This window comes from Stegostoma tigrinum, chromosome 28, assembly GCF_030684315.1.
Source record: "Stegostoma tigrinum isolate sSteTig4 chromosome 28, sSteTig4.hap1, whole genome shotgun sequence".
NCBI classification, from domain to species: Eukaryota; Metazoa; Chordata; class Chondrichthyes; order Orectolobiformes; family Stegostomatidae; genus Stegostoma; species Stegostoma tigrinum.
Genome location: NC_081381.1, coordinates 15803448 through 15829473, shown reverse-complemented (window position 1 = coordinate 15829473; position 26026 = coordinate 15803448). Strand labels below are relative to the sequence as shown.

Below are 26026 nucleotides of genomic sequence, written 5' to 3'. Positions count from 1 at the left end.
TCTATCTTTCTCTTCTCAGGAGCACTTTTCTATATGGCCATGCCATTCTAAGGACTTCACAGGCCTGCCTCATGCAAATTCCAATGTGAAAGGAAAGGTCCCTCTCTTTTAGCTTTGGGCATTTAATTAAGCCTTAAAAATGCCAAGTTCTAAACTCTCACAAGTCTTTGACGCCCCATTAATTACCATGCTGGTAGCAACAATCTAAAATAATCAGCAATCCATTAGCAATGCCCAAATCCACCAAATCTACAGCCAGGCTTCAGAATCTGTTTTTAGAAGAAATCACCATGGCTACAGAAATACTTAAAAATTAATGATTGATAATTAAAGGCACACAGAAAAACCCATTGGTTACTAAACTAAATTTGCACTAAAGAATATAAAAAATTAAAAACAGAATCAGAAATTGCTGGAAAAAACTCAGTAGGTTTGTTAGCATCTGTACAGAGAAATCAGAATCAATGTTCTGGGTCCAGTGGCCCTTCTTCAGAACACACCACTCAGTAATTTCTGATTTCCAGCATCTGCAGTTCTTCAGTGTTTTTAAACTAAAAATTATACCTATAAGTCGTACATTTTACATCACAAAAGGGACAATCATGACAAAGTGAAATTGATTGTTTTTATTGCAATAACAAAGTTGAACGTCGTGGAAGTATGACATCCTTAATTTTCTTAGAGAAAGGAATAAATCAGCAGTGTCACAGGAAATCAACAAAGCTATGTATAAAAGTCAAATTATAAATAAGTAAGGGCAATGTGTTCATGCAATATAAATAAATTGTCCAGACATTGCTCTCATGGCATAAACTGAATTATGAATAAACCAATTGTACTGTATTCCAGGCCTTGTGGCTGCTGAGCAAACAGTGAAGGCACAAGACAACTAGGACTAAAGCCTTTTTCAGAATGATTGAGTACAATGGAAGGCGTGTGTATTTGAAGCCCCACGATTTGCGATGGGAAACAAGTTGGTCTCCACAACCCAACAAGCCTTAACACACTCAAACATATAAAATGAGCACAGAAACAATGACATAAAATCACAAAAGTTTTTGAATTGCAGCTTATCGCATCCAGAAACAATAATCATTGTGCTTGTGTGAAATTCCTTCCTGAATTAATTTTCCGCTGTTGGTAGCCTGTAACCTGCTGCCTTAGCCAAAACACGATGCAAAGGAATTTCATCTGCAATAGGCACTTATGTGCTTCTATAATACTTTGAATACTCCAATGAAATGAATTAATTAAATAAATGAGTGACAATTCTTTAAAGGAACACTTAACCAACCACACTGTTGTTTATTTCTCCCCGCATATTTCTCTCTCTGTCTCTCTGTTTCTTTCTCACTGTTTCTCCCCCATTATGTTCCCCTCTATTTCTGCACCCATCTTTAGCCACTTCCCATTCTTCCCTTCCATTTCCCCCACTCTGTTCCCTCCTCTCTGTTTCCCCAACTCTGTTTCCGCCCCAACTGTTCCCTTCTCTGTTTCCCCATCTCTGTTCCTTCCTCTCTGTTTCCTCCTCTCTGCTCCCCCCTCTCTGTCTCCCCCTTGCTGGTCCCTTTCCTGTTTCCAGAAGGCCAAGTTTCAAAGAAAACTTTACAGATTTAAAATTGAAATGTTGCGAGGGGGCAGGGGAAATGATACTCTCCAGCCTCTGTGGAATCCACCTGTGGAAGACCTCAAGCAAAGCAGGTGCACCCTCTCCAGAGATATCTCGTGCAGACATGACCATGGAATAGAATCAGGCTGTCAGACCTAATAGCCCACTCGACAGACTGTTGCCTGGACTTGATACTGACGACCTTGGACAGGGTCTCGAGCACATCCATTAAGGAGGGTCCTCCAAACTGCCTGCACTCTTACATTACACCATGTGGCCAAAGATTAGAAATAATCTGCTTTTATTGCTCAGAGTAACTTCAAGGTCATAGAGTCCACAGTGGCAAACAAACAGTTATCCATTATTCTGCATGTTTGTTGTGCGGAATACATTTTAAGACTTTGCGCAGAGGAAGAGAACGAACGAACCTGAAGATTTAGACTTGTTGTTAACACTGCACATGAAATGCAACAAATCGCAAATCCAAACAGGAGAAGCTTCCTTCGTCCTAAAGCTTCGACTATAGAAATCTGGAGAACACAATAATGTAATACACTGAGCTCAGAAATATGAATGTACAGCAGTAACATGCAGATCTAGAAATGCCTGTTAAAGACAACGCTATTAGGACTTACTGCTGCTATGGTCATGAACACATTAACAGCTCCTGTTCCAACAGTGACATACTGAATGTCATTTTCTTTCACTCCTGCTGATCGATATATGCTGTCAGCATAATAATAGATCTGCAAACAGAAATAGTCTCAGTAGATGAAGAGCGATTACTGATACGGATTTCTTAATGTTATTATGCAATCAGCTCCCGCTATTTTTCCTGTCATTTTGAGTTCCTGGTGGAGAATTAAGATTTGGCATCTGTAAGTGTCATTGCAAATTTTAATCATGATCTTAAAAATCTTACTGTACCTCTGTTGGAAATGGGGAAATGAGTCAGAGACCCTGCAGTCAAATGATTCTTATGCGTCCCACTCTGGGCCAGAAAGTGCCACCCTGTTTACCGATGGGGCTCTGACCCTTCCTTGTAAACAGAGATCCAGAGGTCCATGTGGGAAATGATCACTCATTGGGATTTTTCTCAGAGCAGACAACCAGGGGGAGGCAATGACCTAGTGTTATTTTTGCTAGGCTAGTTTCGAATCTCTCCAGAGCAGATGGTAGAATTTGATTTCAAGAAACATCGAGAGTTAAGGCTGTAATGATGACCATGAAATTGTTGTCGACTGTCATTTTAAAAACCCTCATCCATGAATGTTCTTTAGGGAAGGAAATCTGCCATCCTTTCCAGCCCTGGGAAATTAGAATGGACAATAAATGTCAGGCTGGCCAGTGATGCCCACATCCCATGAATGAGTAAAAGAAAACTTAATGACAAGAGATCATCCAATTCAGGATTGTAGCTTGATTCTTGAAGACCAATCATAGGTCTTTCAGCATAATAGAATCTGCCACAGGGTTACGTAAGGTGGACAGAGATTCAAAATGGATTTACATTCTTTAAAATATTAACATTCAAATAAAGAATGGCCATCAGAGTGGGATTGTGGGTAGTGGTGAGGAAGCAGAATGGGGACGGGAGTTGATGAAGGTTAGTCATGGGGGAGGTGGATGGGGAGGGGAGTTGATGGAGGTTAGTCATGGGGAGGGGAATGGGGAAGCGAGTTGCTGGAGGTTAGTCATGGGGGAGGGGGATGGGGAGGGCAGTTGATCGAGGTTAGTCATGGGGGAGGGGGATGGGGAAGGGAGTTGATGGTGGTTGTTGGTGGGAGAGGGGGAAGAGGGGAGTTGATGGGCTTTGGTGGTAGGGAGTGGAGTTGATGGGGTTAATGGTGGGAGAGGGGAATTGATGGGGGTTGGTGGTAGGGAGTGGAGTTGATGGGGTTAGTTGGGGGAGGGGTGTTGATGGGGGTTGGTGGTAGGGAGTGGAGTTGATGGGGTTAGTTGGGGGAGGGGTGTTGATGGGGGTTGGTGGTAGGGAGTGGAGTTGATGGGGTTAGTTGGGGGAGGGGTGTTGATGGGGGTTGGTGGTAGGGAGTGGAGTTGATGGGGTTAATGGTGGGAGAGGGGAATTGATGGGGGTTGGTGGTAGGGAGTGGAGTTGATGGGGTTAATGGTGGGAGAGGGGAATTGATGGGGGTTGGTGGTAGGGAGTGGAGTTGATGGGGTTAGTTGGGGGAGGGGTGTTGATGGGGGTTGGTGGTAGGGAGTGGAGTTGATGGGGTTAGTTGGGGGAGGGGTGTTGATGGGGGTTGGTGGTAGGGAGTGGAGTTGATGGGGTTAGTTGGGGGAGGGGTGTTGATGGGGGTTGGTGGTAGGGAGTGGAGTTGATGGGGTTAGTTGGGGGAGGGGTGTTGATGGGGGTTGGTGGTAGGGAGTGGAGTTGATGGGGTTAGTTGGGGGAGGGGTGTTGATGGGGGTTGGTGGTAGGGAGTGGAGTTGATGGGGTTAGTTGGGGGAGGGGTGTTGATGGGGGTTGGTGGTAGGGAGTGGAGTTGATGGGGTTAGTTGGGGGAGGGGTGTTGATGGGGGTTGGTGGTAGGGAGTGGAGTTGATGGGGTTAGTTGGGGGAGGGGTGTTGATGGGGGTTGGTGGTAGGGAGTGGAGTTGATGGGGTTAGTTGGGGGAGGGGTGTTGATGGGGGTTGGTGGTAGGGAGTGGAGTTGATGGGGTTAGTTGGGGGAGGGGTGTTGATGGGGGTTGGTGGTAGGGAGTGGAGTTGATGGGGTTAGTTGGGGGAGGGGTGTTGATGGGGGTTGGTGGTAGGGAGTGGAGTTGATGGGGTTAGTTGGGGGAGGGGTGTTGATGGGGGTTGGTGGTAGGGAGTGGAGTTGATGGGGTTAGTTGGGGGAGGGGTGTTGATGGGGGTTGGTGGTAGGGAGTGGAGTTGATGGGGTTAGTTGGGGGAGGGGTGTTGATGGGGGTTGGTGGTAGGGAGTGGAGTTGATGGGGTTAGTTGGGGGAGGGGTGTTGATGGGGGTTGGTGGTAGGGAAGGGGATTGGGAGGGGAATGGAGTCAGTTTTGGTGATGGGGGAAGGTGTGGGGAGCGGAATTAATGAGGGAGTGGACTTGATGGGGGGGTCGGTGATCGGTAGGAGGTTGGCAGTGGGGAAGGGAGTTGATGGGGGGTTGGTGGTGGGGGAGAGGCGTGGGGAGGTGTATTAATGGGTGCTGGTGGTGTGGGAGCAGGATGTGGAGGGGGAGGTGAGTTGATGGGGGTTTGCGATGGTCCCAGCAGATGCTGCACCTAGGCAGGAGAGTAAAGGAGGCCTTCAAGTTTCATGCCAAGAAAGCGAGCAGCACCCTCCCCCCACTTTTTCCTAAATCCCGCACCCTGGATAACCTGCAGGGAGTCATCTTGCTCTCAGCATCTTACGGCATGGAGAAGACTACCAAGTAAAGGTTCCTTTAATGGGCCATAATAGGCCTTTAATTACTGCTTGTGCCTGCCTTTGGGAAGGTGACCCACGTGCGTGTTGGAACTGGGGACCCCGTACAGAGAAAGGTGGTATTTGGTTTTGCACCTGCTTATCTCAATTTCCACCCCCCCCCCCCCCCCCCCCCCCCCGCCAGTGGTGCTAAGATACAGGCCTTCTGCATCTGTGTTGACCCAGGACTGACATCCACAGTGATTTATCTTACATTAATGTCACTCTCTAGACTTTGCAGTAACCTGTGGTAAAGTGAAGGGCATTATTCAAAACTTTCTAACACGCATTATTTTAATACTGTTACTCAAAAGCTGCGATTTAACGTTGGTGCCAAAAGAACATGAAATATAAAATCTAGCTTTCACTATCTAGTCCCATGGACAATGTATGTCAAGTGTCACATGTATTTAACCATGTGCCAGATGATCCATCGGGAGGTCTTGTACATTATGGTGAAAAATAGAGTCCCCAATGTATTGTAGCATGAGGATCTCTAATTAGAAATTGATTGAAATTTCTGCTCAAGTACTAAATTAAGAAAAAATTCTTCAAATAAGCAAATAATAAGAAACTACTGATTTATAAAAACATATTTTTCAAGTTGAGTTGTAAAGATAGAGACATAGTGATAGGTTTCACTGTCGTGTATATTAAGTGAGGATGGAGTCAGTTTGGAATGTGGATTCAGGTCGAGTGGTATGGCCCATGGCTCAAAGAGCAACACCATGCCTCTGAATCAGAGAGTATGTGTTCAAGTTCAGCTTTGAACATAGAATATAGAACGTAGAACAGTACAGCACAGTACAGGCCCTTTGGCTCACGATGTTGTGCCGAACTTTTACCCTAAACCTAAGGTCTAGCTAACCTCACCCCTAACTTATACTATCATCCATATGATCTGGAGCATTGTATCCAGTTCTGGTTGCCTCATTGCAGGAAAGATGTGGAAGCATTGGAAAAGGTGCAGAGGAGATTTACCAGGATATTGCCTGGAATGGAGGGAAGGTCTTACAAGGAAAGCTTCAGAGACCTAGGGCTTTTCTCTTTAGAACGCTGAAGGATGAGAGGTGACTTGACAGAGGTGCACGAAATGATCAGACGTTTCGGTAGAGTAGACAGCCAGAGACTTTTTCCTAGGGTGGAGGTAGCTATTACATGGGGGCATAGTTTTAAAGCGAGTGGAGGTAGATATAGGGGAGATGTCAGAGGTAGGTTCTTTAATCAGAGAGTGGTAGGGGCATGGAATGCATTGCCAAAGTGGGTAGTGGAGTCGGCCTCATTAGGGGCATTTAAGTGTCTATTAGATAGGTATATGGATGATAGTATATGGTAGGGGTGGAGGTTAGATAGATCTTAGGATTAGGGTAAAATATTTCATGGTCAACAGTACTGAGATTAGCTTTCATTTCCAGATTTCACATTGATTGAATTTAAATTCTTGTCACAATGCATTTCTGACATTCAACACTGAATGATACAAAGTGCATAACATAACAACAGAAAATTCTAGAAACACTCAACAGGTTAGCAAGTATTTGTGGATAGAAAATCAGTGCTAATGATCCTTCATTACAAGTTGAGGGAAGGACTGAAATGTGACAGGCTTTCAGAATGTGAAAGCAAAGAGAGACGGAAGAAGAAGAAGAGGGAAGATCTTTGGTAAGGTGGAGGGCAGGTTAGGGCAAATAACAAAAGGCCAATTGATACAAAAACCAAAGGCAGTGGTAAGGAATAAAGAAACAAAAGACATGTCATAATGAGGCATATATGTTTGGATAGCCATCTGAGTGGAAAGTGAAGGGGTAAGGAAAGGAACAAGAGCAAACTAAAGCAGTAAAATAAAACACTAAGCATAATGGAGGCAGAAGATATGATCGAAAATTGAACTCAGTGCTGAGTCCAGAAAGCTGTAAAGTTGTAGTTTCAAGAGATAAGACATTGTTTCTTGACTTTGCATGGAGGAGAAATTTTATCCAGCTCGTGGAATGCCTGAAATGTAACTCCTGTTTCCATAAACTCTATTCCATTAATTCTGCCAGGCAACTGAAAATCAGGCAGACATTTGGCAACCATTATGTTACATTTAATCATGAAAGGACCTCTCCCCGCTACTACTCCAATAGCCAGAGCACTTAATTAGCACCTCTGTAGTCTTGCCCAACACCAACGCTGCCTTTGTTCAATTGCTGCTGAAATCTTCACAACCTGTAGACTTTACAGTGCTTATGTAAAACTCTGCTGCCCATATCCTAATCCGCACAGTCGTATACACGCATCAACTATCTGTTCATTAATGTATATTGGCTCCCAGTGCAGTAATGTAAAGTTTTCAATCTTGTTTTCGAGTACCACAAAATCTTGTCCCTCTCTATGTCTCAAACTCTATCAGGAGTTAAAACTCTGAGATATCTGTGCTCCTCTGATCCTGGTATATGGCTCCACTCTGATTAGAATCATATCAGTGGCTATGCTTCAGCACAATCAGCCTGAAGCTGCAGAATTCCCTTCCTGAGCCCCTGCGCCTCCTGACTGTCTTCTTTAAATTGTTCCTTAAAATCTACCTCTTTAAAAGAACAACTAGTACTCGCCTTCTGATTCCCCTGAGCCTGTCCATCACTATCTACAAGGCACAAGTCAGAAATCTAATGGAATAATCTCCACCTGCCTGAGTGAGTGCGACTCCAACAACACTCAGGAAGCTTGGCACCATCCAGGACAAAGCAGTCCACTTGGTTGGCACCCTATCCACCATGTTCAATATTCACTCCTCCCACTACTGATGCACAGTGTATCCTGGGTGTAAAGTCTACCACAGCAACTCACCAAACGTCCTTTAACCTTGAGGTCCACAATCACTAGCGTCTAGAAAAACAAGAATAGGAAATATAGGGGACCATTCCCACCTGCAAGTCCCTGTTCCAAGCCCCTCATCATCCTGACTTGGAAATACATCGCTGTTCCTTCAGTATCACTTGGTCAAAATATTGAAAGCCCCTCTCAAACAATATTGTGGGTCAACCTATAGCACAGGAACTGCAGCAGTTCAAGAGAGCAGTTCATCACCACTTTCACAAGAGCGATTAAGGATGGGTAATGAATGACAGCCCCACCAGCAACAATAACATCCTGTGAACAAATGATAGAATATGAATTTGGTCTGTGCAACTGTCTCATTTTAAGTGACCCAGGTCAAATTTCCCATGTCATTGCTCCTGCAAAGCTTGAAAGGATGTTCTAATATGTCAAAGGTGCTACATCAATGCAAGTAGTTATTGTTTTGTAATTACAACAAATTCAATTTCTTCCTTTTTAGCCAGTGCCTGTGTTGATACGTTTTTGGTACTTACTGCATTAACTCCAGACAGCTGCTGCCCCATATTCAGAACAATTATAGACACCAGTTGCCATCTCAATGACCTGAATGAGAAGAGGTGCAGCACTGACATGTGGCCTTCAGCTTTCTCTGACTGATCCTCCAAACGCATTTCTTCTATTTCGTCATCCACGTCATCCCAGCCTCTTATCCGCCTTAAAGCTTAAACACAATACATTTGAACTCTGCTGTTTATTGCTGTTTTGCAATTCATTGCCTTCTATTCAAGCTGTAGACTTCCTTCCAGTGGGAGCTCGGCCTGTTTCAGGATGCAATGGAGCTGTCCTCCAACAGGTGGTATTGTCCTGCCTCTCACACTCCTCCTATCACATTCATGCTGACCCATGCCATTGGGCTCTTATCAATTTTGCCTCAAATTATTGAGTCATACAACATGGAAACAGGCCCTTTGGCCCAACCAGTCCATGCTGACCATGTTTCCAACTAAACTCGTCCCACCTGCCTGTGCTTTACTGTTTCCCTCCAAACATTTCTCACTCATGTACTTATCTAAATGCCCTTTAAGCATTACAACTGCACCAACATCCACCACTTCCTCTAGAAGTTCATTCCACAAACGAACTCCTCTCCATATAAAACAAAATTTCCATCATGTCTTTTTAAAATATTTCTCTTTACATCATGCTCAGTATCTACCCCATGACCCCTCAGACCCCGCGTGCCAAGCTCTGTCTCTCTGCCCACACCCATGGCTCTTCATAGCCCCTATGCCAACTGAATTTCAATTTGTGTCAACCCATGTACCTTTACCCTAACACTAACGATAATAATTCACTGAGTTACCGCTATGGATTAACCTTGGGATCATTATGGGATGGGTTAAAATTAAGTTCTAGTAAACAAAGATCAAGTGTGTATTACATTTTGCTATTTTAAAAGAAAAACAGCTTTGTTAAGAGCCATATAGAACTTTTATTTTCCTGCAAATACATAATGCCTTATAAATTGATAATTTAATCCAAGTGCATCCTATAACACGGAGCATTGAAATTCATTCACTGTTCTATTTCAAACAGCCTATCTCCAGGTGGCCCTAACAGTCTAACAGTGAAATGGAAGGCACCCTGCTGTGATAGTGGTGAAATAAGCCATGCAGCAGTAATGCAGTCAGTGAAACCCATAGGCTCATGTCAATAGACAGAGAGAAACAGCAAACAATGACTTTTTATAACACTATAGACATTTCTCAAACATTTAAAGGGCTAGACTTTTAAGTGTCTTCATAGCTCACTTTGTAGTTGTCTTTGACACCTCATCTTCACAGGTTTGAGAGGTCCTCTTGACAATTTCTTTTGACCCTTTAAGTGCTCATTTTGATAGGTCCATTGGCAGTTCCAATGAGCTTGACACATGTGTATGTTTTACATACATTCGTGCCTACTTTTAACCATTTCAACAGGTGCCTACCTTCCCAAAGCATTACCTGATCTCCCCTCAAGGTGTTCCAAGACCTTATCCTAAGGAACAAATTAACTCTCTAAAAAGTGAGACCCTAGGTCATCTAAATGAAGGCACAAAGTTCAGAACTGTGCTTAATGGGTCTTCTGGGCACAGTATGTGTTTCACATTCCAGGGCCACCAAAAAAATCACACAGGAGTGAGGCAGTAGGCCAACTGCCCCTGTGAATTGTGTATACATAAATCTTTACTTTCCCGCCCCCACAAAAATGGGAAATGCTGTGTCTGGAGGTAGGGAGGGGGAAGGGCGTGGGAGTAGGACTTGCCATTCCTGGGTCATGTTTTGCCATGACCAAGAACCTCTCCATTGTGGTGAAGATCCAGGTTTATGTTATGGTTCTACACCATCTCAGGAAGTACAAGCTGTGCAGCATTTGGATGCTGCAGCCTCTGCTCTGTTTCTCAAGGTAACGGGGAATCACTGCTCAGTGTCACTGAGTAACATTTCTGCTTTTAATAATGCTGTTCCCTCACTTGCAAGCTAAACATTACTGCTGTTATACAACATCTGAGTCTGAGGATGATATCCGTACAAAAGGATCGGAAGAAATTCAGATTGGACCTCCCCTGATGCCTTGAGATTTATCTGTCCCAACACACTACTACTGACTTACCTCCCACTTCCTACCCTCCATAAAATTATTTCAATTTCTCCTCCCCATATTCTATCTTACATTAACTCCTATTCAGCCATGATTCCTGCACTCTCCAACTTACACCGACGTCAGCAATGCATTCTTGCTCCCAAATCGTTCCATGGTCTCACCCCTCCATAACTCAGTAATCTCCACCAGCTCTATGAACCCCTTCAGATAACTGTGCTCCTCCAATTCAAGGCCGATCAGCAGCCCTGATGTTAATCACTCCATGACTGGGGACTGCCTGTGGTTGCCTCGGCTCTAAGCTTTGGAATTCCCTCCCTAAACCTCTCTGCCACTCTGTCCATCCATTTCAGTTGTCCTAACAACCTAACTGGCTGACAGAAGCTTTTGATGCCTGTTCTACCATCTCCTTGTGCCAATTCTGCTTGGTAACAAGTGTTTCTTTGTTTTCCCAGAAATGCTAAAGGTGTTGAAAGTCGTTGTCATTGAGCGAGAAATATTATAGTGGAGTGAGTTATACTGCTGGTTGTGAGTCGTACTTCGCCAATAGGAGGCAGTTCAGTGCTTCATTGTATTAATTCATGGGATGTGGGTGCTGCTTTCTGGAGACAGCATTTATTGCCTTTCCCTACTTGTCCTTGAGGAGATTGTGGCGAGCTGCCTTCCTGAACTGCTGCAGTCCAGTGGGTGCAGGCACAATGGGCTGAATGGCCTCTTAGTGCAACAAGAGGATTCTGTGCTTTGTGATAATTAGACTCGCAATGCCACTGGTGAGGGTTGGGTTTGGGGTAGTTTGCCTACTTGTACACTCAGGCTCACTCATCACACCTTGAGATGTGAGTGGGGTCACATGTGCTGTTCAGTAACATTGAAAAGATGCTGCGGTGAATTGAGACAGTAAGTTGGAGAAAATGAAGCCAAGCTGAGTTCAGTTGAACACTGACTTCACACAGTACAGTGGTTTGGGAATGGTCTATTTGACCAAACTCTAACACTGCTTGCCTTTATGTATCTGGTCTTTGCAGCAGACTGAACTACGGGGACCAGGCTTTCACTTTCACATGGACCGAAGCCATTTCACGCCAACATTACTCCAGCCCTGAAACCACAACCTAACTTACATCCATCATTATGTACCTGCTCTCGCTCCCGTTACATTGCCTTTTTGAATCAACGTGAATCTCGGACTTTCAGGGGAGAAAGGCAGCAGAATGAGCTCCATGATGGCAGGGATTCCAGTAAGTCCTAGAAGTAGTGGCCAGCCTGAAAAGAAAATAAAGGCAAGTTAAACACCTTTACCTGTTTTACAGGTAATTTGTTGAGCTGCGGGTGAATATGCACCCAGTACCTTTCTCGTTAGCGAGAATGCTTCTTATTCCAAATATCTGGGCAACCACGATCCCAATTGTAATGAAGAGCTGGGGCATCACACCAATGGCACCTCGAAGATTTTTTGGCGAAAGCTCACCCAAGTACATGGGTACCACATTGGAGGAGAGACCTAGGCAGGAGTACAAGAAAAAGGATCAATTCCCACTCGGCAAGTTGTCATCAATTCCCTCAACTTGGCAGCAGTGGCTTGGATTTCCTGGAGTCAGTCGGGAACAGATCTGCACCAGGAAATACTTGTCAAAAATTTCCATTTTGCAGAAATACTTTTTAAAAGTCCCCTTCATTGTGCTGAGAAAGAATCTCATAATGTGCAAAATTTGGTTTAGGTATTACAGCAGCCTGTTGTTTGAAGATGTTTATTCATGCGGCTGGTGAACAAATATAGTTTAATGCTGGTTCAACAATCCATTTAATCTTGTCAACTGATGGAAATTGTTGTATTGTCACAAGGATGGAACCTGACCCCTGTATTCTGACTTTGGGGAGGGGGGGGCGGCGGGGGTGGGGAATGGGGTGTGGGGGCGGTGGCCAGAGTCACAAATTGAGTTTCTCATGTTCTGGAAGTCACCAGTTATCAGTTTGTGGATGGTGATGTTTGCAGACAAGCTGGAAGTGTGCCTTTGCATGGGGGGCCATCATCAGTTTGTAGGGTCCTTAGATGATATAAGCACAATAAGATTGGAAAATTGCCAACGCCATACCTCTATTGATAATGTGGAGGTGCCAGTGTTGGACTGGGGTGGACAAGGTCAGAAATCACACTACACCAGGTTATGGTCCAACAGGTTTATTTGAAATCACAAGCTTTCAAAGCACTGCTCCTTCCTCAAGTGTCATGTGACTTCTGACTTTGTACACATGTATTCAAAAAGGGATGGAGATAACTATACGCCGATTAGCACAACATCATTCTTTGGAAAAGTATTGGAATCATCAAGGAAGCAATAGCAAGACATTTGGAAAATCATAATCTAATTAAGCAGAATCAACGTGGCTTCATGAAAGGGAAATCACATCTGACTAATTTATCAGAACCTTTTGAGGAAGTCTCAACCAGAGTAGATAAAGGAGAACCAGCAGATGTGTTTTATTTGGAGTTTCAGAAGGCGTTTGACAAGATATCTCACAAAGGGATGAGCCATAAGCCCACGGTGTTGGGGAAATATGTCGGCATGGATGGAGAATTTGTTAATGGGCAAGAAAAAGCAAGTGGGGAAGAAGAGGTTCTTTATCAGTTTGGTAACCCATGACCAGTGAGTCACCACAGGCATCAATGCTAGGACCACAATATATATTTTCAATATATATACTAATGATTTAGAGGAAGGAAGTCACAGAGTTACAGAGTCAAAGAGATATACGTCACAGAAATAGATCCTTTGGTCTAATTTGTCCATGCCAACCAGATGTCCTAAATTAATGTAGTCCCATTTGCCAGCATGTGGCCCATGTCCCTCTAAACCTTCATATTCATTTACCCAACCAGATGCCTTTTAAATGTTGTAATTGTGCCAGGCTCTACCACTTCCTCTGGCAGCTCATTCCATACATGCACCACCCTCTGTGTGAAAAAAGTGCCCCTTAGATCCCCTCTCTTTCCCCTCTCGCCTTAAATCTAAGCCCTCTGGTTTTGGATGCTCCCGTCTGGGGAGAAAGATTTTGCCCGATTAGCCCAAGCTCCTATAAATTCCTCATTGCCTCTAACTGCCACTCCAAGCAATCCATGAAATCACAACCAAATTCACTTCCTGCAGACATAATCCTCAGGAACACGGAAGCTCTCCCTAATCTCCCACACCCGATAGGAAGAACACATCACTCCACTAAAGGCCATCTTTGCACCATAACAATCTACAGAGCCAGAAAATACCACAGTCTTACTGCTCTGCAAACACGGCTACAGGCTAACTTAGTACTTATGTCTTTAAAGTTTAATCAATAAAAATAAAAAAAATTAAAAACATACAATCAAAAAAGAACCCGCTATACTCACTATTGTAGATTTACAAAAAAAGAGTGTGGTTACACTTTAAAAGTAGCCACTTAACTGTTCCCCTGCTGTGAGCTCTCCCATATAAGTTTCTCCAGGTCAACTGTGAATTTTGCTGTTTGTTTATTTTTCTTAGACAAATTCCTATGTTCAGAGATACTCGAAACAAAACAGCAGAGGCATGAGCAGTACAGATTCAGTGCTGGGGCAGAGGGCAGTTTAGGTTTCTTTCTCCATTTCAATCACTTTCCACAAAGGGGTCACTACCTTTGTCTCTCTTCCTCCTTTTTAAAGTGCCATTGATTTGATTGTTTCTTTTCCCCCAAAGTTCCAAAACAATGCAACAGCTTATGAAAAAGTAATTGCTGCTCTGAGAATTCAAGGAAATCAGCTACATCACTGAAAATACTTCAAAAAAGGAACAGCTGTTGTAGCCACATCTTTTCCCAATCTCCAGCTGGGGTTACCCAGAAAGTGAATGTCCTGCAGCCAAATTTTCAGATGACACAAAAATTGGTGGAAAGGCAGTTGCAAGAGGAATACAAACAGTTTACAGAGAGATGTTTATAGGTTAAACAAGTTGCCAAATAGAGTATCATGTGGAAAAATGTGAGTTGTTCATTTTGGAAGGAAGAACAAAAGAACAGGAAATTATTTAAATGGAGAGAAAGCTGCAATACAAAGAGACTTGGGGGAATTGTGCACAAAACACAGAAAGTTAGCACACAGGTGCAGTAAGTAATCAGGAAGTCTAATGGAATGTTGGTCCTTATTTCAAGCAGGTTGGAATATAAGAGTAGGGAAATCTTATTGCAACTGGTCAAGGTGCTGGGGAGACCGCATCTGGAGTATTATGAGCAATTTTGGTCCCCCTATTTAAGGAAAGATATCCTTTCCTTGGAGGCAGTTCAGAGAAAGTTCACCAGGATGATCCCGGGTATGGAGGGGTTGTTTTATGAGTAAAGGTTAAACAGATTGGGACTCTACTCAATGTTTATAGCACTACTTTGGAAAGAAGAATGCAATTGATGGAGTGTTCATTCTGTAAATGTGTCTCTTGTGTCAAACACCAATAATTCCTGACAAACTGGTACCAGGCACTGGGGAAACATTGGAACTAACAATAACTATCCTGCTCCCATTAGCTCTGGGCAGTGTAGTGTAGGAGTTATGGCGCAGGTAATTACCTTGCACTTGTGAGTTTAAATGCTGTGAAATTGAATTCCACAAAGCTGATTACATGTGAGTAAGCTGCTGTTTTGGTGCAGAAAGCCAAGTGGTTCATAAATGATCTGTGGGTAGGAGTCACATATTCATCCAGTGTAGAATAGAACAATGTTTCACATGGCAGCACTAAGCATCTGAGAAAACTGAACCCTATAGTTATACTGCTCAGATCTGTATCACAGGTCATGCCTTAAAGAATTAATATTGCAAAATTGCAGCCATGTCATAACCCAACGAAGACTGATCGATCTGAAGCATGAAATATATTGGTGCATTGTTAAACAAATTGTCTCTCACCAAGGTGAGCGAAACTTCAGGTTTCATTTACTTTTGCTGATTTCACATACCTGCACATATTCCAATGATAATTCTTGCAAATATTATTATTTCAAAAGACTTTGTTGCTTTACTTGTTCCCATCAGTATCGCTGGTACAATGGAAAATATATTGTTGAATAACAAAGTGCCCTTTCTGAAAAATTTCACAGAAAATAAATTGTGTTAAGATTTGAAGAGATGCCGTGTAAACTATGTGAATAGCACCAAATATGAAGTCCAAAAGATTGGCACAGCTCTGTCTAACATTGCTTTCTTTCTGCTTTCATATACCTTTCCATTTAACTGCCATATGGGTTTTCTTTATCTTCTTATTTTCTCATCTCTACTCTAATGATATGGTCAATCAAGTAGACCTCAAGTAAGACTATAAAATGTAGGGGCAGTATTAGGCCACTCAGCCCATCGAGTCTGCTTCATTCAATGAGACCATGGCTGATTAGATAATCTTCAACTCTTACCTTCCTGCCTTTTCGCTCTACTATCCTTGGATCCCTTACTGATTAACAATCTGTCTGTCTCAGCCTTGAAAATACCAATGACTCAGCCTGTACAGCTCTCTGCAATAAAGAATTTTACAGATTCACTAGGCCCTGAGAGCAGAAATTTCTCTCATCTGCCTTAACTTACTTACTCTGACGTTATGCCCTCTTGCCCTAGGCTCTCCCAAGAGAAGAAACACCCTCTCAATATCTACCCTGTCAAGCCCCCTAAGCATCTTGTATATTTCAATAAAGTCTCCTCTCATTCCTCTAAACCCCAGTTAGTACAAGTATAAACTACAGGACATCTCCTCACAAGAAAATCCCTCCATTCTAAGAATCAACCAACTGAACCTTCTCCGGACTGTCTTCAATTCCATTGTATCTTAGAAAGGGGCCTAAAACTGTATACCTTAGTCTATGTATGGTCTAACTAGTAACCTGTATAGTCTTAGCAAGGATTTCTTATTTTCAAACTCCATTCCTTTTGAACCCACTAAATTTATGATACTTGCACAAGAACCCCCAAATACCTTTGTACTGTAGTCTCTCCCCATTTAAACAATATTTAATCCTTCTATTCTTTTGCTGAAATATACAACCTCATATTTTCCCACATTCTATTCCATGCGCCAAGTTTTTTGCCCCTCACTTAAACTAACTATATCTGTCTGCAGACTGTGTCATTCTCAATACTTGCCTTCCACTATATTTCTGTCATCAGCAAACTTGCCTACAGTACATTCACTTCCCTCATCCTAGTCATTAATTTTGATTATAAGTAATTGTAGGCCCAGCATTGATCCCTGTAGCACTCCACTAGTTACAAGTTGCACCCTGAAAATGTTGCCTTCATTCTACCTCTCTGTCTGCTATTAGCTGGCCAATCCCATCCATTGTATTATACTTCCACCAACCTCATGTGCTGTTGTTTTATTAAGTAGTCTTGTGTGTGATACCTTATTGAATGCCCTTTGGAAATCCAAATATATTGCATCTGCATGACTCCCTTTATCTATCCTGATTATCACCTCTTTCAAAAAACCTCTTAAATTTGTCAGGCAGGGTTTCCCTTTCATGAAGCCATGCTGAGTCTGCTTGATTATATTAAGTATTTTGAAATTGCATTCTTCATATCTAACTTTCACATTTTCCCAGTGACAAATGTTAAGCTAACCGACCTGTAGTCACCTGGTTTTTGCTTCCCTTACTTTCAGCAATCATTGCTGAATTTGATTTGGCCTTTAAAAAAATTATGGGATGTGATCATCATTGACTAGGCCGGCATTTATTGTCCATTCCTGCTTGCTCTTCAGAAGGTGGTGGTGAGCTACCTTTTTGACCACTGTAACATGAGGATGGCGAATTCAACTGCAGGACATTATCTTTGGTTTCCCCCAGATCTGGAGCATGAAATCTGGAACAAGTATGGCAAAGGTGCTAGTGCACAGAATCGTTCATCTTTTTCTCAAAACATTTAAACATGACTACCTCCTGATACTTGGCTGCCGTATAACTTTTCAAAACCCATAGTGATTGTTTTATAGCTGCTAAGCTGTTAGTGTTGGAGTCATCACTATCGACTACATTCATTGTGATTGCATTCAGAACCACCTCATGAAATTCACACATTAAATTCACCAATTCCATGGTCTAAACCAAGACTTTCCGTTAGACACAGCAGCAGTTAGATATACGGCATTGACATGAAAATTACACTTGTATTGTGAAGTGCCTCAAGAGTAGAACATTATTCAGAGCATATAGCACAGAGCCCCTACAGTGTGGGAATAGCCCATTCAGCCCATCAAGCCACGACTGACCCTCCAAAGAGCATCCCATCCAGATCCAGCCTCCCCTATCCTTGTAACCCTGCATTTCTCATGGCCAATCCACCTAATCTACATATCCCTGGACAATTAAGCTTGGCCAGTCCACCTAAACTCCATGTCCTTGGACTGTGGGAGGAAACTGGAGCATCTGGAGGAAGCTCATGCAGTCATGGGGAGAATGTGTAAACTCTGCAGGAATGGTCACCCGAGGGTGGAATTAAACATAGGTCCCCGGTGCTGTGAGGCAGCAATGCCAAGCACTGAGCCACCGTGCACCTGTATAGCAAGCATGGTTCAATCTACACTCATATGGTTCACTGTGTCATCTAAAACTAACCTACAGTCAAATGGAGTGGTACAGTAGCTCAGTGGTTAGCCCTGCTCACAGTATCAGGGACCTGGGCTCGATTCCACCTTCAAGCAACTGTTTGTGTAGCATTTGCACATTCTCCCCATGTCTGTGTGGGCTTCCTCCGGGTGGCCTGGTTTCCTCCCACAGCCCAGGCATGAGCAGGTTAGGTGTAATGGCCATGCTAAATTGCTCAAAGTGTACAGGGATGTTTGGGTTAGACAGGGGGAATTGGGGGAATGGGTCTGGGTGAGATGATCTTCAGAGGGGTGGTATGGACTTGTTGGGCCAAATGGCCTGTTTCTACACTATGGGGATCCTATGACCTGGGCCATTAAATATTCCTTACGTGATGTTCTGACTTCTAGTTGCTCACCTGCCCAGTTTATTTACTAGTGGGGCGACCATAAGGGATCCAAAAAGCCCTCCAAGTGGATACATGGAGACGGTGAGAGACCACAATACCGTTTGAAAGCTGCTATCCATGTATGTCCCGTATCGATCAAAATAAGACTGGTTGTAAAACTGTTGCATGTACTGTAAGACATAAAGCATTAGGCAAAGTTCCAACAATATACGACATTAAACTCTATAATTGCAGGTCTGATATAATTACTATTAATTATATAGTGCTTTCAATGAAATCTTCAATTGAGGTATATTTCTCCTTGACTTGAAGAGGAACTAGAGACATAACCTTTATCAGAGACTATTATTTCCTATCCTTACAGTGTGCCATTGTGATACATAACACATCATCAGAATAGTTTTGTAGCAGCTTGGCAAGAAACTTTGCAGTTTGTTTCTTTCCCAGGAAAGGAATAATTTGTATCAGAGATAATGGGAACTGCAGATGCTGGAGAATCCAAGATAACAAAGTGTGGAGCTGGATGAACACAGCAGGCCAAGCAGCATCTCAGGAGCACAAGCTCCTGAGATGCTGCTTGGCCTGCTGTGTTCATCCAGCTCCACACTTTGTTATCAAGGAATAATTTGTTTAGGTGCTTCCATTCAGCTCCTTGGGATGTCTCAAAGTGCTCTGCAGCCAATAGATTACTTTTGAATTTTAAACACCGCTCTTCTAAAAGGAGACAAGTTGTACACAATGTAAAGCCCTTATCATTTTGTTTCTTTATGTTTTTAATTTGGACTGAAATGGAAAAATAGCTCTTCTAAAAACTTAGATGTGTTGAAGGATTACCACATTTTAAAGGGAAGTTACCTGATACTCATTGTAAATGCTGTGTACAGAACTGCTTATCCAAGCAGTGGGGGCAGGATGGGGGAGGTATGGAGGTGAGTTGGAGTCAAGGGGTGTGTAAAAATGAAGCTTTGATGGGGAACAAATAGCTGATTAGTCTATAGCTAGTGACCAGTTATCGTTAATAAAGTTCTTTTGCCCGCAAACGGTTATGTACTCGGCTCCCAGGTAGCTGAACAGCTTAGGGGTACGAATGTTTTCGGGAAGCCAGTAAATCTCCACAAAGGCAGGAACCATGTCTTTTCTCTGCAGTAAAAAAAACCTTAAGCCTGAGGAAAGTCAATTTGTTATTCCTTCAGCTGTTTCTGTGAACAGTGGCTGTTAACCTGAAGCCAGAGACTTTTATAAGCATGAACCAGTCACCCTGTGCCTTCTGCAAGTAAGCAGAAGTATCTGGAGAAGAATAATTGCAGAACTACATAGCCTAACAAGCCATCTCAGCAAACCCTGTGAGCAGGAACCTGCCTTCCCAATCTTTCCTTTGTTTGTCTTCTCCTGTCAGTCTCTATCTGGGTGTGTGTAGAAGGATTTTATAAAGCAATTTTAACAAATTGAGTTATATGCTGATAGTTCATAATTGTTTACCTGTACCTGGAATCTATTGATTTGTAATGAATAATTGTTGATCAGTACAGAAATCTGGTCTGTATTTTCTGTCAACATGGGTCTAAAAGACAGATATATTTTTGCATATTTTTATAAAATCTTTCATTTTTGTGATGACTTTGAAACTTGATTTCTGGCAAATTAAACCATTGAGGTATAATGGAGTCCAACACAAGTGAGTTTAATTAGAATGGTCGTGGAGAAATATTGGCCAGGGCATTGGGCAGGAAAACTCCCCATTCTTCATCAAATGCCATTTTGAATAGGCAAAGAATTTTACTCCCATTGGAAGCATGGCAATCCCCATAATTCCCCTTGCACCAACAGCTTAATGGAATTGTACACCCCAAGTCATGAAGTGGGTTTAAATCTACCACTTTCTATTTCACAAACAATTGTGGCCCCAATACTATTCACAGAATGCCATTCTATTTAGGGTTTGCTTCATCAATAAACAGAAATCTGGTGTCATAATTGAACATATTCTCTCTTTCACATAACTTATTTACCTTAAAACAAAGGTAGAACACGCCAATTCAATACATATTAGAATTATAAAATTTTGTTGTCATTAGTCTTTACTATAATAGTGGAGCATTACCAAAATATAAATTTCACAAAAGGTGCATTGTGATTCAAGTAGATAACCTTAGAAAGAGATTGTTTCACTAACTGGAAGTCTCATTATGCAGTTCACTGACTTTTACAATATTGTTTGCTGTAACATATCATTTACTGTGAATTTTGATGGGTTTCTTGGGAAATATGTTGGTGAGTGATGAACAGTATTTTTTAGTTCAGTTATTTTACATATTCTTGAGCAAATTGCATCTCTGGTACTCGGTTATGCTGAGGTAAACATTTGGCCTCAGTCTTGCTGTCAGCTATATGGAGCAGACTTGGATGAGACCAGCTGATAGATTCACAACTGGGTCACATAGGTTTCAGTTACTTCCTAACTCTGTCAGTTTGTAATTACACAATTGCCTCCATTAGTGAGATTAATTTCTCCGACTTCATGGCAACATTTGGAACAAATTTAACTATCCAGTAAATATTGGCTTTTATTAAAATAACAAGAAAAAGTTGAGACAGGAGAATGTAGTTTCACGAAATGGGCTATTTATTAGTGGGGAAAGCACTAAAGTCTTGATAGAAAATGCCACAGCTATTTATCCAGAAAAATATGGCTTCATTGAAAGCAAAAATAACTAGAATTGAACTTTCCTGAGACACACAAGTTTTAATCTGTTTTCCTCATGTTTAATATGAACTTTCCCAGTTATCTAACCAACCACAACATTAGGGCATATGAGGACATACTTGGCGATCCAGTAAGCAGTAGATTCTCTAGCTTTTTTGAATCTTATGGAAGAGGCATCCATAGCTATTGAATATGGTCATCACTATATATATATATTGGCTTACTGCACTGTTTACATAAAAGCCAAGAATTGTTTATGTTGCTGATAAACGTTTCAAGGTTTATAGAATTATAGAATCATAGAACCCCTACAGTGTGGAAGCAGGCCCATCGAGTCCACGCTGACCATCCGAAGAACGTTCCACCTGGACCCTTCCATATCCCTGTAACCCTGCATTTTCCATGGTTCATCCACCTAACCTACACATCCCTGGACACTATGAGTAACTTAACACAGTCAATCCAGTTCTGCTCAGACAAAGGGAACATATTCAATGTGAAACTTTGTGGGAAGAGTGACAGTAATTGGTAGAAAGTGTTGAGAAGATTTTCTAAAGATACATAGAAAAATGAAGTTTCCTATCAAGCAACTTGCAGAGATCAGCACTGAGGTGGTTGAAGATCTCAGCAATCATGATGGGCTGGGAAGCAATAAATATGTAGGAGACCAGATCTGGAAGACAAAATGGTATGAGAAAAAGTGGGGAAGAGATTTCAAAAACAAGACCATGGAGCTTGAACGTTTTAAATGTATTTGGAGGCCTGTGTCAGTCAGTGTGCATGTGAGTGTAACAGATGGATGGCACACAGAGAAAACCAGGATGCAGATGACTGATTTTTGGATGAGTTGGCATTTATGGTGAACGGGCATTGACAGCAGGTGATAAAAGATGTCATGGCCAAGGTTACTCACTAGCTGTCTGCAATAACTCTCAAAACAAGGAGCAGCACGGCAGCTCAATGGTTAGCACTGCTGCCTCACGGCACCAGGGATCCTGATTCCGTCCCAGCCTTGGGTGACTGTCTGTGTGGAGCTATTGCATGCTCTCCCTGTGTCTGTGTGGGTTTCTTTTAGGTGTTCTGGTTTCCTCCCATTGTCCAAAGATGTGCAGGTTAGGTAGATTGGCCATGCTAACGTGTCCATATATTGTTCAGGAATGTGCAGTTTAGTGGACTAGCCATGGTATATGGTGGGGTGACAGGGGAATGGTGGGATGCTGTTCAGAGGGTTGTTGCAAGCTCAATAGGCCAAATGGCCTCTTTCTGCACTGTAGGAATTCTACAACTCTATCTAGGCAAAGTTGGGGGTGGGGGGTAATGTAAAACTTTAGAACTGACAGTTTAGATGGTGGAAATACAACTAAACAGGATATTGGTGAAGTTGCATCTCAAATACTGTGGGCCTCCAGGTCTCACCATTACTAAACTCCAAGCCCATTCTCACTGCAATTCTCAGCTGAGATTGAGAAGCCTGCAAAACATAGAGGCTATGGGTCTTGAGGCTGGAGCTCAAGCCTGGAGTCAAGTACCATGGGAAAAATAAAATGCAGCGTTTTACACAATGGAGAGTGACTGCAGGTCTCTGAGGTGGGGGCAAGGTTGAAGTGTTCTTACAACTGAGTCAGTAATTAAGAAAGCTGACAGAATGCTATCCTTTACTTCGAGAGGGATTTAATATAAAAATAAGCATGTTATGCTTCAGTTATACAGGGTATTGATGAAGTTGCATCTCAAATACTGTGGGCAGTCTTGCTCCCCATTATTGGGAAGGATGTAAATTTGTTGGTGGCAGTTCAAAGAATGTTTACTGGATTACCCTCTGGAATGAGCAAGTTGACTTATGAGGAAGGATTGGACAGACTTTCTTGGACAGTGACTTGAAGTGAACAACATCCTGAATGGTCTTGACAAAGTGAACATGGAAAATAAGATAACAAAGTGTGGAGCTGGATGAAAACAGCAGGCCAAGCAGCATCTCAGAAGCACAAAAGCTGACGTTTCGGGCCTAGACCCTTCATCAGAAAGGGGGTTGGGGAGAGGGAACTGGAATAAATAGGGAGAGAGGGGGAGGCGGACCGAAGATGGAGAGAAAAGAAGATAGGTAGAGAGGAGAGTATAGGTGAGGAGGTGGGGAGGGGATAGGTCAGTCCAGGGAAGACAGACAGGTCAAGGTGGTGGGATGAGGTGGTAGGTAGGAAATGGAAGTGCGGCTTGAGGTGGGAGGAAGGGATGGGTGAGAGGAAGAACAGGTTAGGGAAGCGGAGACAGGCTGGGCTGGTTTTGGGATGCAGTGGGGGGAGGGGACGAGCTGGGCTGGTTTTGTGATGCAGTGGGGGGAGGGGACGAACTGGGCTGGTTTTGGGATGCACTGGGGGAAGGGGAGATTTTGAAGCTGGTGAAGTCCACATTGATACCATTGGGCTGCTGGGCTCCCAAGCGGAATATGAGTTGCCGTTCCTGCAACCTTCGGGTGGCATCATTGTGGCACTGCAGGAGACCCAGGATGGACATGTCGTCTGAGGAATGGGAGGGGGAGTTAAAATGGTTCGCGACTGGGAGGTGTAGTTGTTTATTGTGAACCGAGCAGAGGTGTTCTGCAAAGCGGTCCCCAAACCTCCGTTTGGTTTCCCCAATGCATTTGTAATCCGGAGGTTGGTGGGGTGGTGTGTGAGAATGAGGGGGATCCTCTGGGGGCGGTTGTGGTGGGGGCAGGGTGTGTGGGATGTGTTGCGGGAAATGCGGGAGACGCGGTCGAGGGCGTTCTCGACCACTGCGGGGGAAAGTTGCGGTCCTTGAAGAATGTGGACATCGGGGATGTGCGGGAGTGGAATGCCTCATCCTGGGAGCAGATGCGGCGGAGGCGGAGGAATTGGGAATAGGGGATGGAATTTTTGCAGGAGGGTGGGTGGGAGGAGGTATATTCTAGGTCGCTGTGGGAGTCAGTGGGCTTGAAATGGACATCAGTGACTAGCTGGTTACCTGAGATGGAGACTGAGAGGTCCAGGAAGGTAAGGGATGTGTTGGAGATGGCCCAGGTGAACTTGAGGTTGGGGTGGAAGGTGTTGGTGAAGTGGATGAACTGTTCGAGCTCCTCTGGGGAGCAAGAGGCGCCGCCGATACAGTCATCAATGTAACGGAGGAAGGAGTGGGGTTTGGGGCCTGCGTAGGTGCTGAAGAGGGACTGTTCCACATAACCTACAGAGAGGCAGCAATAGCTTGGGCCCATGCGGGTGCCCATGGCCACCCCCTTAGTCTGTAGGAAGTGGGAGGAATCGAAAGAGAATTTGTTGAGGGTGAGGACGAGTTCAGCTAGGTGGATGAGGGTGTCGGTGGAGGGGGACTGGTCGGGCCTGCGGGACAGGAAGAAGCGGAGAGCTTTGAGGCCATCTGCATGAGGAGTACAGGTGTATAGGGACTGGACGTCCATGGTGAAAATGAGGTGTTGGAGGCCAGGGAATTGGAAGTCCTGGAGGAGGTGGAGGGCCTGGGTGGTGTCATGGATGCAGTTAGGGAGTTCCTGGACCAAAGGGGAGAAAACGGAGTCCAGATAGGTAGAGATGAGTTCGGTGGGGAAATATATTTCCAGTTGCAGGTGAGTCCAGAACAATGAATGAATGAATGATGATTTATTGTCACTTATACTCCTCATTGAACAACAAGATAAAATATAACCAAACGCTTCAACTGCTGCCTCAATTCAGCGCCATTTAGATATTTTAAGAATAAAAAGATGGAGCTGAAAGTGTCCACCCTCATTCTGCCGCCTCCGCCACGAGCCCTGAGCCAGTTGACCAACAACAACCATGCCATCAGCCCTCTGCCACCTGCGCCACACTCACCAACATCAGAGTCGCCACCCTTCAGTTCCATCTCCTCACCACTGGGCCCACCTTGTCAATGTGCCGGGTCCCTGCCAACACCTTTACTACCCCCACCCCCTCTCGATGCCCACCCCCACCCGGGCTCCAGCTGCTGCCTCTAACTCGCCAATAACCGGGAGCCCCGGCCATCAGGTCTGCCGCAATAGGGTGCCGTCGCTCCGGCCACTCTCCTCCGCAATGTCACCTTCTCCATTGCCACCAACAGGAAGAAGATGAAGAAAAGGAAAAAGAAAAATGAAGAAGAGACAAACGGTAAGGAAAGAAGTGAGGAAGTGGCTGCCTGGGGTGGGCAGGCCCAGAAGTCCTAATGCCTGCCTACCTTGCCATGCTGCCATGTTGAAGTCCCACCTGGGGGTCATGGTTTAAAAACAATGGGCTGCCCTGTAGGGGCAAGAACTTTTTCTCTCAGAAGGTGATGTGATTTAGAAATCTGTGCCTCAAAAGGAAGTACATGTGGGATCAGTGAATATTTTTAACGCAGAGGAAGATATATTCCTGTTAGGAGGGGAATCAAGGGTTATCACTGTCAGGGTGTAGAAGTATGGAATTTGAAACGCAAACAGGTCAGCCCTGGTCTGATTGAACAGCGGAGTGTGTTCGTTGGATCGATTGGCCTATTTCTGCTACTAGCTCATCAGTTCTGAGGTGCATGGATAAATAAATAGCCAAGGTCTTTCTCCTAGGGTGGGGCTGTCCAAAACTAGAGAGCGTCGCTTTAAGGGAGTGGGGAAAGTTTTGAAAAAAGACTTGAGGGATAACTTTTTCACACAGAGGGTGGTGAGTGTATGGAATGAGCTGCCAGAGGAAGTGGTGGAGGCTCGTACAATTAAAGCATTTAAAAGGCATCTGGATGGGTACATGAATAGGAAGGGTATTGACAGATATAGACCAAATCCCGAGAAATGGGACTAGATCAGTTTAGGATATCTGGATGAGTTGGACTGAAGGGTTTGTTT

General features: G+C 43.7%; 1 protein-coding gene across 2 annotated transcripts in view; it reads right to left on the bottom strand.

The window, feature by feature from the left end:
- The window catches only part of slc2a1a (solute carrier family 2 member 1a), a 46699-nt gene that overhangs the window by 15005 nt on the left and 5668 nt on the right, over positions 1-26026 (bottom strand). For both annotated transcript variants that reach the window (XM_048561629.2, XM_059655648.1), the window contains 7 exons: positions 18495-18655; positions 15467-15591; positions 11859-12011; positions 11648-11773; positions 8404-8591; positions 2245-2355; positions 2038-2139 (listed from right to left, as the gene is read on the bottom strand). In XM_048561629.2, the coding sequence (XP_048417586.1) occupies positions 2038-2139; positions 2245-2355; positions 8404-8591; positions 11648-11773; positions 11859-12011; positions 15467-15591; positions 18495-18655 (966 nt within the window). The remainder of the gene's footprint in view (positions 1-2037; positions 2140-2244; positions 2356-8403; positions 8592-11647; positions 11774-11858; positions 12012-15466; positions 15592-18494; positions 18656-26026) is intronic.